Raw genomic sequence first — 14427 nt, 5'->3', positions numbered from 1 at the left:
GATTGTAAATGTAACCCAACTATATTGGTAGTTATAATAAACATGTTTGAACCATTTATGAAAACAGACCATTTGTTATGCCAGAACAAATACAACAGATTTTTAACACATTTATTTCATACATAGTATGTTCTCTGACCACAGTGGAGTTAAACTAGATATACAGTAACAAAAAGACCCCAAAAAACTAGACAATCTTTGTATATTTAGATATTTTAAAATGTACTTCTAAATAACCCCAGGCTAAAGGAGCAATCAGAATTGAAATTAGAAAGTATTTTTAACTGAATGATAATGAAAATGCCACATAGTAATGGTTGTAAGATTGGAGTGACATCTGAGAAATGGTGTAGTAGGCAGCTCCAAGTTCCTGTCCTCCCAGTCAAACTAGCAGAAACTGTCAGAATCAACTTTGTAAGAACTCTGAACAACAAAGTTTTATAGCAACCAACTGCATGCTCAAACAAGAAAAAGGCAACTTAGCAATGGAAGCAAAGTCTTTAGTGTTTTTACTTTTCCTTGCTCCATCCCCTCCCAGCTATGAGGCAGTCTTGAGGACAGCAGCCCATAGAGTACCAGGCCCTGGTTCTGGAGGAAGAAGAGCAGATCTTATTTGCAAATTATTGTGTCTGTATATTCTAACCTACCTGGGAGCTACCTGAAGGACTGACACAATGTGCTTATCTGTGTTTCTCCTAATTCAGAACTCAGGCCAGAAAAGCAAATTGTATCTCTGGTAAGATTTAATTTCCATAATATATAAAGGATGCCTACAGTTCAACAACAAAAGACAAACAACCCAATTCAAAAATGGGCCTGGTACTTAAAGATTTCTCCAAAGCAGACAGACAGTGGGCAATAGCACATGAAAAAGTACTCAACATTTGTTATTAGGGAAATGCAAATCAAAACCACAAGCAGATACCATTTCACACCTGGTAGGATAGCTGTAATAAAAACAATGGAAAATAAGTGTTGGTGAAGATGTGGACAAATTGGAAACCTCAGACATTGTTGGTAGGAATGTAAAATGGTGCACTGTGGAAGACAGTTTGGCAGTTCCTCTAAAAGTTAAACAGAATTACCATGTGGTCCAGCAATTCCACCCTTAGGTGTACGCTCAAAAGAATTGAAAAATTGAAAACAGGGACTCAATCAGATAGTTGTACGCCAATGTTCAATGCAACATTATTCACAATAGCCAAGAGGTAGAAGCCACCTAAGGGTCTATCAGCAGATGAGTAGATAAACAAATCGTGGCATATACATACAGTAGAATATTATTCAGGTATAAAAGGGAATGAAGCTCTCATACATGCTGCAATATGGTTGAACCTTGAAAAGCATTATCCTAAGTGAAGTAAGCCAGAAACAAAAGGATAAAGACTGTATAATTCCACTTACTTGAAATATCTAGGGACAGATTTGCAGAGACAAAAAGTAAATTAGCAGGGAAGGGAGGAATGGGGAGTTATTGCTTACATGGGTACAGCATTTCTTTTTGGAAAAAAAGTTTGGAAATAGTGTTGATAGTTGCCGAGCATTATGAATGTAATTAACACCACTGAATTGTACACTTAAAAATGGTTAAAATGACAAATTTTTGTTATATATATTTTACAAGAAAAAAATTCTAGGATTAAAAACCCTCCAGAACTTGTCCCATAAATAGCTAAAGCTATTCCTTGAGGATAGCTTATAATCTAAAATGACTATTAGAAAAGAAGACTCCATCTGGAATTATTTGAAAACAAAGAGAAAATTCCCATCTGGAGTGATTAAAAAATAATGTAGGATAAAGATAAGGTCAGAAATGAGCAATTTAGAATGTAGACATAAAGTAGAATCAACAAAGCCAAAAATTGTCCCTTTAAAAAGGCCAATAAAATTGATAGTCCCTGGCAGGAATATATAACTGTAAAAGAGAATGTACAAATAACCAATTCTAGGAATAGATAGTGTGATATAACTGTAGATCGTACAAATGGGAGATCACTGTAGGTCATAGCAGGATATTGTGAACAATTTATGCAAATTTGAAAATTTAGGTAAATTACTAAATAGCACATTTACCAAACTGACTAGCAGTAGTAGAAAGGGAAACTGGCTCTGCAGTGCCAGTTTTGTCATAAAATAAGTGTGCATATGTGCATGCATCTGTTTTTGCATTTTTCTATCCCATCCTTCCGCAACTGGGGTTCCATAAGAGAAGCAAGTGTCACAGAAAGTTGAGTGATTGTATTTTTAATTTTCTCAAAGACAGTATATAGCTGGTATTATTTTAGATCCAGAGGAACCAAGTTAATTCACTGCACATAATAGATGCTTAAGGGCATTAGGGCTTAAAACTTGTAGTTGAGAAGAGCTGCTCTAGTCTATTTCATTGATCCATTTGTTCATCCTGTGCTAAAACTACACTATCTTAAATATTGTGGCTTTATAATAAGTATTCATATCCTGAAGAAGTCTCCAATTTTGGTCTTCTTAAAGATTGTTTTAGGGCTTCCCTGGTGGCGCAGTGGTTGAGAGTCCGCCTGCCGTTGCAGGGGACACGGGTTCGTGCCCCAGTCTGGGAGGATCCCACATGCCGGCGGAGTGGCTGGGCCGGTGAGCCATGGCTGCTGAGCCTGTGCTTCCGGAGCCTCTGCTCAGCAGCGGGAGAGGCCACAACGGTGAGAGGCCCATGTACCGCAAAAAAAAAAAAAAAAAAAAAAAAAAAGATTGTTTTAGCCATTCCTACTTTGCATTTCCATATACATTTTAGAATCACTGCAGGGCATTCAGAAATAGACATTTAAAAAAAATGATACTGTATCAATTAGATATCCATATGGAAGAAAATGAACTTGATTTCTACCTCACACCACACATAAAAATCAATTCCTGGAGGATTATCGTCTAAAAGTTAATGGTGAAATAACAAAGCTTTGAGAGACTAATACAAGAAAATGTATTTATGTCTGTGGGGCGGGCAACATTTCTTGAAACATGACACAAAAGTTACTGACAATGAAGAAAAAGATTGGTGGATTAGAATACTCTTCATCTGAAGAAACCACTGTGAGAGTAACTGCAGACTGGAAGGAGGTATTTGCGATGCATATAACCAACAAGAGACTTGTATCCGGAATATATAAAGAACTTTTGGGCTTCTCTGGTGGTACAGTGGTTGGGAATCCGCCTGCAAATGCAGGGGACATGGGTTTCAGCCCTGGTCCAGAAAGATCCCACATGCCGTGGAGCAGCTAAGCCTGTGTGCTACAACTACTGAGCCTGTGCTCTAGAGCCCGCGAGCCACAGCTACTGAGCCTGCGTGCACAACTGCTGAAGTCTGCTTGCACAACTACTGAAGCCTGCGTGCCTAGAGCCTGTGCTCCGCAACAAGAGAAGCCACCGCGGTGAGAAGCCTGTGCACTGTAACGAAGAGTAGCCCCCGCTCGATGCAACTAGAGAAAGCTGGCGTGCAGCAACGAAGACCTAACGCAGCCAAAAATAATAAGTAAATAAATAAATTTTAAAAGACTTCTATGCAACAATAAGAAGTAGACAAACTAGTATAAGAATGAAAATATTTTTTTAAATATTAAACAAGAACTTCATAGAAGTTATACAAATGAGTCAACATATGAAGAGGTCTCAGTTCCATTAGTAGTTGGGAAACATAAATTAAAACCCCAGTGATAAATTACATCCCCCAAAAGAATGGTTAAAATCTATGAAAAGACGAAAGTGTTGCTGAGGGTGTGGAGTGGTGCAAGTGCTTAGACACTGTTTATGAGAGTGTAAATCTGACTAAGCTTTGGAAAACTGCCATTATCTACTCAATTTGAACACAGCCTACCCTGTGACTCAGAAATTTCACTTCTAGGTGTATATCCAATGGGTATGGGTGCCCTTGTCCTTCAAATGAAGGTCGTTTATTTGAATGTTGGTTGTTTGCAACTTAATGCACATTTTTTTGTAGAGACAATATTATAAATTGATTGGGTTTGTATATTGGTGCATAATCATTAGTACCCAACTCTAACAAAAATCTTTGTAAATGTATCTCAAACTCTTAGTGGAATAAAATATGTAGACTAACCTAGAAACTTAATCCTCGTTTCTAACACTTTTTATGTAAGAAGGTAATCTTGTGTCATATACATTTGCACCTACAATGGTAAGGGCAAGAAGGACCCACACCATAATACCAGGAATATCTCTCTTCCCTTACCCCTTATGATTGTTTCTTTGTAGGTAGGGGGTACTTGTAAGTTGAGTTTATAGGTAGGTGAGTGCCTCTTTGTTCCAGTAAGAATTAACATGTACATCTTGGTGACATCTCAGGGCCCTTCCAACTCAGAATTCTCATATTCTGTCATATTCAGAATTATGACTGGCACAGTAAAATAAAAATTTTTGTATGGCATATTGTTTTCATTAAATTTAGGAGAGTGATAGATTAAAAAGTAATTCAGAGATTATCTGACGCCAATCCCCATTTTTTTTAACAGATAAGTAAACAAGCCCAGAGAAGTGACCTAAATTTGCCCATGTTACTCCCTCTTCATCATCATCAAAAAATAGTTACCATATGTAGTAGAGTGTCTGCTGTTATACACATTAACTTATTTAATTGCCAAAACTACACCTTTTACAGATAGCAAAACCAAGGTACAAAATTTAAGTAACTTGTATAGGTTTAAACCTCTCCACTATAGTTATTCTTTTAGCCTAATAGTACTGGTAACTGGACAGAAATTTTAACCTATATTGATATAGCACCTTTTCTGAGCCAGGCACTGGCAGAAAGATTTTTAGTGATGATTATTGAAAATAAAAGTGTTGTTTTGTCTAGAAAAATTAATTACAATGTCTCTTTTCACATGCATTCTGATTTTTCTTGGGATGAATGGAGAAAGGGGTATTTTTTCAAAATATTTTAAAAATAATGTAAATATCTTTTATGCATTTAGAAAAAAATTCATTTAAATTGCAGATACATATTATTTTTAAAATGGTAAGAGATACATGGTCCTCGAATTTAAATTTCTGTCTTTTTTAAAACAGTATTGAGCTCAGAGAATTGGAGAAGAAATTAAAAGCAGCTTACATGAGTAAAGAAAGAGCAGCTCAGATTGCTGAAAAGGATGCCATCAAATATGAGCAAATGGTAATCATGTTTCTGGTCATTATGTTTTCCATATTTTTAGCTTCATTTAGAAAACCAAAAATAGACCAATTTTTGGAAAATTGTTACATTCTATACAGAATTTACACTGTTAGATTTCTCAAATACTTTTATACTTTGCAGATCCTTAAGGTGTAAGAAATTATGGATATTGAGCTTTGTGTAATTTAATAGTAGAACCTTTCAGAGACACAAGGAATTAGGTTGATGCTTAGAATGAACAGCTATATTCAGTAACTCCCAGCATTCTTGATGGTCTCTAACTGATTATTCTCTGACAAACCAATACAAGTTGTTAGCATAATCAGTGTATTTTAGAATGTTACTAAATTTTTAATTTTTAAAATGTTTTAAAAAATAAACTATAAGCAGGAAACTTTTCTGTTTCATAAATATCAATCTTTTCTTCTCATGTTTTCCTCTATTTTTATCCTCTTTTCTTACTCCTGACCTACTGTGCATTACTGGTAATAGTTACTCTTGGGCAAAGGAGTTTCAGACACATGCAGCAGTAGTGTTGCACAGTATAATATAAAATAGGGTTTATTAACACTTAAAAGCAGGGTGTACGTCATCACTTGAGCTCTCGTTGTCACTCATAAAGGCTAGACATAGATGAAAAGGTCTGATTGCAATGTTACACAGTCTTTTAAGTTCCCTTCTCTCATTTCTCTATTACTTTGTAGAGCATTTTGATAGCAGAGTTCCCCCTCTCCTAGATCCCTTTCAAAGATGTTATACGGCTATTAAAGAGAAAGAGGTAAAGGGAAATAGTTTGGCTTTTAAAGTTGGCCAGAATATATTATATGTTAAAAGGAAAAAAAGCAAGTTGCAAAAAAATTTGGAGAATAATACATTTCACAGTACATTTTTTAAAACTTGTACATGTATGTATGTGTATATCAGCATCTGTGTGTGCATGTATATACACACACATATGTGTTCTGTATATCAACACACATGTTCACACACACATAGAATTAGAGGGGTGATATCAAAATACTTGACCAGTGCAGTGTTATACAGGCTTCAAATAAGAACAGATGCTGGCCATAGTGAAATGTGTGTGTGCATGTGTGTTAGTATAGAAGAAGTCTGGTGGGTTGTACAGCATGCTGTTAACATGATAACCTTTGGTGTGACAGGTGGTAGGAGAGGGTAAGGAGACTTCACTTCATGAGCCATACTCTACCCTTTAAAAAATAAAGTAGAACATAAACAATGTACTATTTGACCAGTAGATTGCAGTTTAATTATTTTGATAATTGAGATTATTCGAGGCAGTTGTAGATATTTATTCTGGCTGTTGAAAGAATTGCTGTTATTTTCTAAATAAAATTGATCCACAAAAATTAAAGTCAAATACTCCTAGGACTTGACTAGGTGTCAGGATATTTAGGTGCTAGTTTTGGCTCGCTCTCTCAGCCTTAATTTTCTTATCTGTGAAATGAGAACATTGTACTTCTATAAGTGTGTGATAATTTGTACATACATGTTTTTGTCTTGTCATATTTTTTCTATAGAGCCTAGTACAACATGTGCTAAGAAAAGAGAAGGAAAGAAAGAATTTTGGTCAAGTCATATTAACAGTGTATATGTTAAAGGCATCAATTAGATCAGGAATGGCATTAGCATTCATTCTGTTTCTTCTTTTATGTTTGATGCTGCTAGCCATTCTAGCATTTGGGATGTGATCCTAATGGTAAAGGATGACTTTTTTTTTTTTTTTTTGAGGTACGCGGGCCTCTCACTGTTGTGGCCTCTCCCGTTGTGGAGCACAGGCTCTGGACGCGCAGGCTCAGCAGCCATGGCTCACGGGCCCAGCCACTCCGCGGCATGTGGGAGCTTCCCGGACTGGGGCACGAACACGTGTCCCCTGCATCGGCAGGCGGACTCTCAACCACTGCACCACCAGGGAAGCCCAAGGATGATTTTTTTAAAGTGCCCTAATATATTTACTTTAAAACATTTTGTTAAATGATTTCAAAATGCTCAAAACAAGTAAGGAGGTTAACCCATTCAAGAAGCAGGGTTGTGTCTAACTCAGAAGGAATTGTCTTGAATGAGTGAATTAAAACCTAAGAAAACAGGCACAGTGACATATGTGACCCTTTTATTAAATTAAAGTGATTACCAGGGGCCTTTAATAAATGAGAAAGAGGAGACTTCAAAGGCCAGTAGCAGGAAAGAAAATTTAGGCTGAGAGAAACTTAAGAGCTGCTCAGAGCTATTTAATAGCAGACCTGTATAAAAAAGATAGTACTGTCCTTACTCTAAATAGCAGCCAATACCCAGTGGAGCTAAAATTTGTGAAAATTGCCTACATCAACTTTTAAATAGATGAAAAAGATGACTACTGCTCTGGCAGTTAACATAGTTGTTAACAAAGCACTTCTAATTTTACTTACTGTTTTTCAAATGTGGAGTTTATTCTCCTTATTGCCCTGAGAGAGCTACTTGAAGGAATAGGAAAGCCTCTTTAGGGTTTGACTCATCATTCAAACCCTTCAGGTGACAGTGACTTACCTTTGCTTTTTACCTACACAGTTACATAATATTTTATATAACAGGCTTTATAGTATTCAATTCCATCTGCTAAAAGTATTCTATCCTACTGTGCTCAGATTTGAAAGTGGAAAGATGAATTTTGTTTTAATAACAGAAACGTGATGCTGAAATTGCCAAAACTATGATGGAAGAACACGAGAGATTAATAAAGGAAGAGAATGCTGTGGAGGAAAAACGAAACAAAGTAAAAGCACAGTACAATCGTGACTTAGAGAAACAACTTGAAGAACAAGGAAAGAAGAAGCAGGAAGCTTATGAGCAACTGCTGAAAGAGAAACTCATGATTGATGAAATTGTTAGGAAAATCTATGAAGAAGATCAATTGTAAGTTTATCCCAACTTTCTTACATGCCTAAACATTTACATTAGATTTATCTCAGGCTTGTCATGAAGAGGAAATCACCTAAACAGTGCCCAGTACATGGTAAGTTCCAGTAAATGTTATCACATAAACTGAGACCAAGTCTTCTCTTTTTTTATAAATTTCTTTCTTTCTTTCTTCATGGCTGTGTCGGGTCTTTGTTGCTGTGTGCCAGCTTCCTCTAGTTGCGGCGAGCCGGGGCTACTCTTTGTTGTGGTGCGCAGGATTCTCATTGCAGTGGCTTCTCTTGTGGCGGAGCACAGGCTCTAGGTGTGCGGGCTTTAGTAGTTGTGGCTAGCGGGCTCTAGAGCGCAGGCTCAGTAGTTGTGGCACATGGGTCTAGTTGCTCCGCGACATGTGCGATCTTCCTGGACCAGGGCTCGAACACGTGTCCCCCACATTGGCAGGCGGACTCCCAACCACTGTACCACCAGGGAAGCCCCCAAGTCTTACTTATCTTTGTTAGCATGATAATTAATTGTCTGATAGTTAAGAAATACTTATTGACAATGGCTAAACTTTGATTTTCTTAAGTAAGCCCATATCAAGAGAATTTGTTTTCTGTTCAGTTTCCCTGGTAGACAGCTAAAGTGTAGAGTGCTGTGAAACATATATAAACAGGTGGTGGCCTTTCTGAAGTGAGATGCATAAAACATCATAATAGGTTAGAGAAGAGGCATAGTAGTAGTTGACTCAGAGAAAATTCATATCTGTTGTTATATTTAGTGGCACATAGTAAACACTCAAAATGTTTGTTGCATGAAAGAATGAAAAAATTGTAAATAGGGAAGCCATTTTTCTCCACATCATTATCAACTGAAGGAAATGATACTTACATTTTTTGATATTTTATTATTATTTCTGTTACTATACAACTGCATTCACTATTGCTTTTTAGGGAAAGACAACAAAAGTTAGAAAAAATGAATACAATTCGAAGGTATATAGAAGACTTTAAGAAAGAGCAGGCTCTCTGGAGAAAAAAGAAACATGAGGAAATGGAAGAAGAAAACAGAAAAATCATAGAGTTTGCCAAGATGCAGCAACAAAGAGAAGAAGATCGGATGGCAAAAGTTCAAGAAGGTGAAGAAAAAAGGCTACAGCTTCAGAATATGGTATTAAAATAACCATTTCTTTAACACTGGAGAAATTCTGAAATATTTGTCATAGAATTTGATTCCTTTACATGTTTGTGTGTTTTTTTAAAATTTAATAGCTGACTCAGAGATTGGAAGAAATGCTGCGACAACGTGAAGATTTAGAACAAGTGCAACAGGAATTATACCAGGAAGAACAAGCAGAAATACATAGGAAGAAACTAAAAGTAAGTTTTGGAAATTGAAGGAATGATTAACATAGAGAAGAGTATCATTTTGAGATGAAGCAGTAGAAAGATAATAGATTTAAACCTAACCATATTGATCATTACCTTATATGTAAATAGTATAAACACTACAGTTAAAAGAGATTTTTAGGATGGGTAAAAATGCTAGACCCAGGCAGCAGTTCACAAAGTGCATCAAAAGCATGATGCAAGTATATTATCTACAAAGGAACATAATTTAAATATGAAGACACATATGGTTTAAAAGCAAAAGGATGGAGAAAGATATACCATACCAACACCAAACAAGAGCATGTTAGAGTAGAAATCATGATGAATAGGCTAAATTCATGTAGAGGATGTAATAGCCCTAAAGGTGTGTGAACCTAAGTAAAACTTCAAAATACATGCAGCAAAACTGGAAAAACTGAAAGGAGAAATAAATCCATAATTATTTATATTTGAATGTTTCAATACTTCTCATTACTATATAAAATAAGTAGTCAGAAAACCATGGAATATAGTGTTGAACAATAATATCAACAAATCAAGATTTGTCAGTTTTCTAAATGGGTGTTTTTTGTTCACTTATTGTAGAATTTTAAGAGTTCTTTATGTATTCTAGGTACTAGTCCTTTGTCAGGTGTGTGTTTTACAAATATTTTCACTCAGTCTATAGCTTGTCTTTTCATCCTCTTAACAAAGTCGTTTTCCAAGTAAATGTTTTCAATTTCTGTGAAGTCCAATTTATCAGTTTCTGTTTTTATGGATCATACCTTGGTATCAATTCTAGGAAGTCTTTGCCTACATCCTGAAGAATTTCTCCTTTTTTTCCCTAAAAGGTTTCATTTTCAGTTAATTTTTGTTTATAAGCTATGAGAGTTAGGTCAGGTTTCATTTTTGCTTCTCTGTGTCCAGTTGTTCCACACTATTTGTTGAAAAGGTTTTCTCTCTTACATTGAGTTGCTTTTGTACCTTTGTTTAAAACACAGTTGAGCATATTTGTGTGTATATTCCTGGGATCTTTATTTTGTCTGTTGATCTATGTGTCTATCCCTTCAGCAGTACCACAGTTTTTTTTGTGGTTGTTGTTTTTGCGGTACGCGGGCCTCTCACTGTTGTGGCCTCTCCCGTTGCAGAGCACAGGCTCCGGACATGCAGGATAATCTTGTCTGTATCTACAAATAGTCATTGGGGAATTTGATAGGAATTATATTAAGTCTGAATATCAATTTGGGGAAAATTGACATATTCATTATATTGAGTCTTCCAGTCCATGAACACAGAATGACTCTCCACTTACAGTTGCCCCTTGAACAACACGGGTTTGAATTGTGTGAGTCCACTTATCTTCAGATATTTTTCAGTAGTAAATACTACTATTTACACAGTCCATGGTTGGTTGATTCCACAGATATAGAGCAACTGTGGATATAAAGAGCTGACTAAATTTTGTGGATTAACCCCTGTGTTGTTCAAGAGTCAAGTCTATTTAGATGATCTTTGAATTTTTTCATCAATGTTTTATAGTTTTCAGCTTACAAATCCTGTACATGTTTTGTTAGATTTACATCTAAGTATTTCAGTTTTTTGAGTGATTGTAAATGGAATTTAAGTTTTAGTATCATTGTCCACATACTCATTGCTAGTGAATTGACTTTTTTAATGTTTATCTTGCGTCTCATGACCTTGCTGAATTCACTTAGTAGCTGTAGGAGTTGGTTTGTTTGTTTTTCCATACATAGTCATGTCCTCTGCAAACAGGGACAGTTTTATTTCTTGCTTTCTTATCTATATACCTTTTATTTACTTTTTTTGCCTTATTGTACTGGCTAAAACTCAGCACTGGCTAGCACTATGTTGAATAAAAGTGATGAGAGTAGACATCACCTTTCTTTGTTATCTATCAGGGGAAAAGCATTCTGTTAATTGTAGTTTTTTTTTGTAGATGCTCTTTATAAAGTTGAGGACTTTTTCTCCTATCACTGTTTTTCTGAAGATTTTTGTCATGAAGGGTGTTGAATTTTTTCAAATGCTTTTTCTACATCTATTGATATGACCATGTACTTTTTCTTCTTTAGCCTGGTTGATTGCATTGATTGATTTTGGGGGGTTACTGAACAACCTTGCATCACTGGAATAAATCTCACTTGGTCATGGTGTATACTTCTTATAATATATGACTGGATTTTAGTTTCCTAATAATGTGTTAAGGATTTTTGCATCCATATTCATGAGGAATATTGGTTTTTAGTTTTCATTTTTTATACTGGTGTCAGGGTAATACTGTCTTCATAAAATGAATGGAGAAGTATTTCCTTCTATTTTCTAGAAGAGATTGTTTAGAATTGGTGTTAATTCTTTAAACATTTGGTAGAATTTTCCAGTGAAACTATCTAGGCTAGGAGTTTTATTTTTTGAGAGTTTTAAAATATTAATTCAATATTTTATTGTATATTTATTTATTTTAAAGTTTTTATTTTATATTGGAGTATAGTTGATTTATAATATTGTGTTACTTTTAGGTGTACAGCAAAGTGATTCAGTTATACATATATCCATTCTTTTCCTGATTCTTTTACCATATAGGTTATTATAGAATATTGAGAGTTCCCTGTGCTATACAGTAGGTCCTTGTTGATTATCTATTTTATATATAGTGGTGTGTGTATGTTAATCCCAAACGCCTAATTTATCACTCCCCCCCACCTTTCCCCTTTGGTAACCATAGATTTGTTTTCGAAGGCTGTGAGTCTCTGTTTTGTAAGTAAGTTCATTTCTATTGTTTTTTAGATTCCACATATAAGTGATATCATATGATATTTATCTTTCTCTCTCTGACTTCATTTAGTATGATAATATCTAGGTCCATCCATGTTGCTGGAAATGGCATTATTTCATTCTTTTTTATGGCTGAGTAATATTCCATTGTATATACGTACCACATCTTCTTTATCCATTCCTCTGTTGATGGACATTTAGGTTGCTTCCATGTTTTGGCTACTGTAAATAGTGCTGCAGTGAACTCTGGGCTGCATGTATCTTTTCGAATTATGATTTTCTCTGGATATATGCCCAGGAGTGGGATTGCTGAGTCAAATGGTAGCTCTATTTTTCGTTTTTTAGAGAACCTCCATACCATTCTCCATAGTGGTTGTACCAATTTACATTCCCACCAACAGTGTAGGAGGGTTCCCTTTTTTCCACACCCACTCTGGCATTTATTGTTGTAGACTTTTTGATGATGGCCCTTCTGACCAATGTGGTGTGATATCTCATTGTAGTTTTAGTGATGTTGAGCATGTTTTTGTGTGCTTTTTGGCCATCTGTATGTCTTCTTTGGAGAAATGTCTCTTTAGATCTTCTGCCCATTTTTTGATTGGGTTGTTTGTTTTTTTGATATTGAACTGTATGAGCTGTTTGTATACTTTAGAGAGTAAGCCCTTGTCAGTTGCATTATTTCCAAATATTTTCTCCCATTCTGTGGGTTGTCTTTTCATTTTGTTTATGGCTTCCTTTGCTGTTCAAAAGCTTTTAAGTTTCATTAGGTCTCATTCGTTTATTTTTGTTTTTATTTCCATTACTCTTAGAGGTGGATCAAAAAAGATATTGCTACAATTTATGTCAAAGAGTGTTCTGCCTATGTTTTCCTTTTAAGAGTTTTCTAGTATCTGGTCTTACATTTAGGTCTTTAATCCATTTTGAGTTTATTTTTGTGTATGGTATTAGAGAATGTTCTAATTTCATTCTTTTACTTGTAGCTGTCCAGTTTTCCCACCACCACTTATTGAAGAGACTGTCTTTTCTCCATTGTATATTCTTGCCTCCTTTGTCATAGATTAATTGACCATAGGTGCATGGGTTTATTTCTGGGCTTTCTATCCTATTCCATTGATCTATATTTCTGTTTTTGTGCAAGTACCATACTGTTTTTTGTTTGTTTGTTTTTTTTGGCTGCATTAGGTCTTCATTGCTGCACGTGAGCTTTCTCTAGTTGCGGCAAGCAGGGGCTACTCTTTGTTGTGGTGAGCGGGCTTCTCACTGTGGTGGCTTCTACAGTTGTGGAGCATGGGCTCTAGGTACGTGGGCTTCAGTAGTTGTGGCACGTGGGCTCAGTAGTTGTGGCACACGGGCTCTAGAGCGCAGGCTAGCAGTTGTGGCGCATGGGCTTAGTTGCTCACGGCATGTGGGATCTTCCCAGACCAGGGCTCGAATCTGTGTCCCTTGCATTGGCAGGCAGATTCTTAACCAGTGCGCCACCAGGGAAGCCCTACCATACTGTGTTCATGACTGAGGCTTTATAGTATAATCTGAAGTCAGGGAGCATGATTCCTCCAGCTCTGTTTTTCTTTCTCAGGATTGCTTTGGCTATTTGGGGTCTTTTGTGTTTCTATACGAATTGTGAAATTTTTTGTTCTATGAAAAATGCCATTGGTAATTTGACAGGGATTGCATTGAATCTGTAGGTTGCCTTTTGTAGTATAATCATTTTAACAATATCGATTCTTCCAATCCAAGAGCATGGTATATCTGTCTATCTGTTTGTGTCATCTTTGATTTCTTTTATCAGTACTTTATACTCTTCAGAGTAAGGGTCTTTTGCCTCCTTAGGTGGGTTTATTCTCAGGTAATTTATTCTTTTTGATGCAATGGTAAATGGAATAGTTTTCTTAGTTTCTCTATCTGATCTTTCATTGTTATTGTGTAGAAATGTAAGAGATTTCTGTGTATTAACCTTGTATCCTGCAACTTTACCGAATTCATTGTTGAGCTCTAGTAGTTTTCTGGTAGCATCTTTAGGATTTTCTATGTATAGTAGCATGTCATCTGCAAACAGTGACAGTTTTACTTCATCTTTTCCAATTTGGATTCCTTCTGTTTCTTTTTCTTCTCTGATTGCATGTTAGGACTTCCAAAAATATGTTGAATTATAGTGATGACAGTGTACATCCTTGTCTTGTTCCTGATCTTAGAGAAAATGCTTTCAGCTTTTCACCGTTG

The 14427-nt window shown here is 35.9% G+C and overlaps 1 protein-coding gene across 1 annotated transcript in view; it reads left to right on the top strand.

The window, feature by feature from the left end:
* The window catches only part of MNS1 (meiosis specific nuclear structural 1), a 55609-nt gene that overhangs the window by 24572 nt on the left and 16610 nt on the right, over positions 1 to 14427 (top strand). Inside the window, exons 4-7 of the mRNA XM_067747760.1 lie at positions 5053 to 5155; positions 7836 to 8065; positions 9001 to 9217; positions 9319 to 9426. Of these exons, the coding sequence (XP_067603861.1) occupies positions 5053 to 5155; positions 7836 to 8065; positions 9001 to 9217; positions 9319 to 9426 (658 nt within the window). The remainder of the gene's footprint in view (positions 1 to 5052; positions 5156 to 7835; positions 8066 to 9000; positions 9218 to 9318; positions 9427 to 14427) is intronic.

This window comes from Pseudorca crassidens, chromosome 1 (assembly GCF_039906515.1).
Source record: "Pseudorca crassidens isolate mPseCra1 chromosome 1, mPseCra1.hap1, whole genome shotgun sequence".
Taxonomy (NCBI): Eukaryota; Metazoa; Chordata; class Mammalia; order Artiodactyla; family Delphinidae; genus Pseudorca; species Pseudorca crassidens.
This window is presented reverse-complemented; position numbering and strand designations above follow the sequence as displayed.